The following is a 4,005-nucleotide window of genomic DNA, read 5'->3' as shown; positions in this document are numbered from 1 at the left end:
CACCTTTAAATCAATCATGTTCATAGAGTTTAATAGTATAGACCATCTTATCGGGAAGATGTCTCTTGCACGTGACACACACAAATAATTTGTTTTACTCTTGAATCCATTGTGGGTTTGATCCACACAAATAATATTACTATTCAATCTATGGATGAATTGTTTTCATTAAACCTTAGCAACCTTTAAATAGGTGCAAATCAGGCCTTGGGCCAAGTACAAATAATAAAAACTGACAATAAAATATTAACTTACCTAAAAATAAAATCTCCTTATTCTATCATAAAATAATATTCCATCTAATAAACACAAAATCACAACTACTTATTCCTCTTTTATTTCTATCAAATCAAACCAAATACTACTATACCCAAATATAATAAAATAATAAATATATAAATTTAAAGTTTATTCCAACACATCTAATATTAAATCACTTTGGAAGGATTGCCACCGACGATTTCTACTTTTATTTTCTTTTTAAATTGACTTTTGCTTATAAAATTATTGTTTTATTTAAAGAGTTGAACTATATAGACTTAATTTGTCTCAATTTTTTTTTTCAGGTGGTGTTGCTATTTGTAACTTGTTAGCTGACCCGGTCAAAGGTGTTTAAAGAGAGGTAGATCACGGTTTGTGGTGAATTAATTCCACGATGTACCTAACTTTTTAATTTTATTTGATTGTATTGGTCAATATCATTTACTAGCTTCAAAATTTTCAGTTTTAATTTTAATTTACTATTTAATTTGTATTAAATGTATTCTATAACAGTTTTACTGCATTTTAATATTTAATATTGAAACTTTCATTAATGATTTTGGGTTTTTACAGGCTAATTTATCAACTCATATTTGACACACAAAACCTAAATAATAAATACAACACGAGTCAGGTTGACCCGTGTAATTAGATTGTAGGTAGGTCAAGACAGGTTAGCATTCTTTTGATCTAGAAAAAAAAAATTGTATTAAGGTATTTAAGACTAAAAAAATGTAGTTTTCACATGTTCTTTGGTTATTATTGTCTCTTTAATTTTTCCTCTTCATTCTTTTAACTTGAGGCTCGAAGTTTGTATGCTCCGTAGCCTATGATTAGTCTTGTCTAGAAATTAAATTGAGCCTAAATCGAATTTTGGACATTTTGCTTTAGACTCATATTGGATAAATCTTAAAACAATCTCCATTGATCAACTCAATTGTTATGACAAAACATGACAAGATGTCAAATTCTCTTGTATTATAAAAAATAATACTATACAACAGAAATTTGACTCATTTTTCATTCTGATAGAAAAACTTTATTATATATTTTTCGATTATGATGAAGAAAGTTTATTGTATATATACATACGAGGTCTTATTTCCCTCCGTAATTATAGCGAAATTTCCATTGAGGTGGCTGAAAATTTTGTCATACATAATTACAAAGGATCCAACTTAATCTTGAAATTCAATGTAAAAGATAAATTCTTTGTGGTCATTTCTTACACACATTAATATAATTCATTTTTAGCTTTTGTGCTGAGCTCACATGTCTGTCGGTCTTCTTAACAATTGATTTTAGCTCTTATAATTGGAGTTATTTAAATTTAGTTTGACGAGTTTTCCGTACAGACTAAACACCAGTGTGGTGAGTCTTTGCCAGAGATAACAAAAAATATTAGAGTGGACTTTTTTGAAGAAAAAAGAATTAAACTTTAGTGTGAGTTTACCAAAAGTTTTTATACAAAAATAAAATTAGATGCAAAATTAAATTGTAACAAGTATGATGATCCTGGTTGAGAATACAGAAACAAAAACAGGAAATATGAGACGACGACAAGCAGTTAAATACATAAAGTAGAAAGTTTTAATCTGATGAGATAGATATTCGAAATTCAAAGTTTCAAGTATGGGCATTAATGAAAGAAAAGGAAAGGATGGCAGAAGGCATTGGAGGCTATTTATGAGGAATTCACGTTGATTATTTAAATAGGTTAGAATTGATATGAGTTCAAAATGTGTAGTGTAGCAGAGGCAGTAGGGAATTTGCAGGTTGATTTTGAAGTTGAAAGAAGAAACAGGTGACAGAAGAAGAGGTAGGTAAAATACATCCATAGAGATTGGGATCACGTAACTCCCAAACTCCTTACATCTCTGCTACCACACTGTCCTAAACTCTGTCAGATATGCTGTCTATTCAAATTTAATGCTCTGCCCCTTATCACGCCCCCATTTAATATCCGCATCTTCTTATATCCTCACCCAACTCCACCATTCCAATTTCCATCCCTTTCTATGGCTTCATCAAAACCCAAATCAGGGAAAAGACTCGCAGAATTTCTAAAGGAACAACAAGACCCTTTCATCCTTGACCTTTACCTTCTAGAAAGAGGCTACTCAACCTATGGAGAATCCGCCAAGAACAAAAAGAGAGAACCTCTATTTCAATTTTCCAAACTTCTTACTACTCTACACAAGAAGCTTCTTTTCCACAACCCTACCTGTATTCTTATCAGGGAATCTCACATCATAAATCAACACCTTCTTCATACTGTCCCTCGTCAACCCGAAAGCACTGATCAAACAATCGAAGACACGGATCGCTTCTCATCCTCAACCGCCACCAACTCAACCCTCTACCTCTCCTGCTCCGACTCCGATGAGGACGGAACCGCGCTGTCGCCACAGAAAAACAAAGCTTTGTTTTTTCCAAACACTTGCCACGCTTCGAATACTGGAATACCGCAGAGGTATGAACTCAGATTCTGATGTACCCTTTTCAGTAGTTTATGATAATCATATTTTTATCACTCGATTTTGGAGTAAAATTGTAATTCATTTAAAAAAAAAAAAAAAAACTTTTCCAACCGGTGTTGTATCAGTAAATTGCAACAGCAAGAAAGTGTATTGATTAGTTTTGTTACTCTTGCGAACAAAGCCAACAGACTACCGACAATGAAAAGCACGAGCAGAGATGCTTAGAAGGAGACCCTGTTCCAGAATGTGGGAGTAGAAGTAAGTTTGGTGGGCTGTTATAAAGTGTGTTTAAAATTAGTTTATTAGAAGTAACAGTTTTATAATGATGTAGTGATAATGTAGCAGTTTCTGTAACGGAGGAGGCGACGTTGAAGCAGGATGTTTCGGGAATGGAAGAGAGAAGGAGCAGTTGCTGTGTGTTTGTACCGAAGAAAATGACGGAGGATTCGGTGTTATCGGTGACTCTGTGGAGTTCGTTTATTCAGTCGGCGAAGAGAGAAAAGTGTAGCAAGGAATTGGGAGAGCTCCTTGGGGCAAACGCAAACGTTTGTCACGTCTTGAAGTCTAAAACTCTTTTGCATAAGCTAAAGCAGGTGGTGTTTTATTGCGTGAGAGAAATTAGCGTAAATGTTTGGAGAAAAGAGTGTAAGGAACACCAATGTTTGAAAGAATCAAGGGGACGCGAGGAGTTAGGGAAGATCATATGTATGAGGACAAGGGAATTGGGTGGAAATGAGAGAAACAGAATAGCCAGATTACTGAGTTTGGATGAATGGAGTGAATTTAAGCCTCAAGTGAGACATATTTGCGTTGAGATTGCGGACGCTCTTTTGGAGCGCTTGACCATGGACATTGTAGCAGAGATGATTCAACTTTACTCTGTTCCAAAACTTTAATTCATTTCGATTGCAAATGTAACTCCTTCTCAAACATTGCCGTTTTTCACAATTGAAAAATTAAACGTGCAATCATCCCTTCACTTCCTCCCGCAATGGTGTATGCTCACCTTTTTTTTATTATTTATTAATCCTGCATAGTACAATGGAATTTCACTGCATCGATGCGGTTACTTTAGGATGACAATGCTAGAATTATTTTGGTTCCACAATCATACTTTAAAATATTAAATAAATTGCGGAGGTAGAGTTTTAAAGTATGATCCTAAAAAATGTAATAATTCGAGAATGGAGTGAGGGGAAAAAGAATTATACAGGCTGATTTTTCACCGAACATGAATGTGACTATTAAAGTTTGTTTTGTGGGG

General features: G+C 34.0%; 1 protein-coding gene across 4 annotated transcripts; it reads left to right on the top strand.

Annotated features, from left to right (window-relative positions):
- Positions 1-1,859: 1,859 nt before the first annotated feature.
- On the top strand, positions 1,860-3,798 carry LOC106761086. 4 transcript variants are annotated; one of them, XM_014644587.2, is made up of 3 exons: positions 1,862-2,734; positions 2,923-2,999; positions 3,084-3,798. In XM_014644587.2, the coding sequence occupies exons 1-3, from the start codon at positions 2,280-2,282 to the stop codon at positions 3,635-3,637; spliced, it is 1,086 nt and encodes a 361-aa protein (XP_014500073.1). In that variant the 5' UTR covers positions 1,862-2,279; the 3' UTR covers positions 3,638-3,798. The 4 variants fall into 4 exon arrangements, 3 of the variants coding, with proteins under 3 accessions (XP_022636666.1, XP_014500073.1, XP_014500074.1); XM_014644588.2 differs by having other exon boundaries at positions 1,864-2,734; positions 3,087-3,798; XR_002667912.1 differs by having other exon boundaries at positions 2,593-2,734; positions 2,930-2,999; positions 3,073-3,213.
- Positions 3,799-4,005: the final 207 nt, after the last annotated feature.

Source organism: Vigna radiata, chromosome 5 (genome assembly GCF_000741045.1).
Source record: "Vigna radiata var. radiata cultivar VC1973A chromosome 5, Vradiata_ver6, whole genome shotgun sequence".
NCBI classification, from domain to species: Eukaryota; Viridiplantae; Streptophyta; class Magnoliopsida; order Fabales; family Fabaceae; genus Vigna; species Vigna radiata.
The sequence above is the reverse complement of the archived record's forward strand: the minus strand, read 5'-3'. Positions and strand labels throughout refer to the sequence as shown.

Coding starts and splice junctions, on each gene's coding strand:
- LOC106761086 (XM_014644587.2), top strand. CDS start 2,280: ATGGCTTCATCAAAACCCAAATCAGGGAAAAGACTCGCAGAATTTCTA. Junction 2,735..2,922: donor AATACTGGAATACCGCAGAG/GTATGAACTCAG, acceptor TTGCGAACAAAG/CCAACAGACTACCGACAATG. Junction 3,000..3,083: donor TCCAGAATGTGGGAGTAGAA/GTAAGTTTGGTG, acceptor GTGATAATGTAG/CAGTTTCTGTAACGGAGGAG.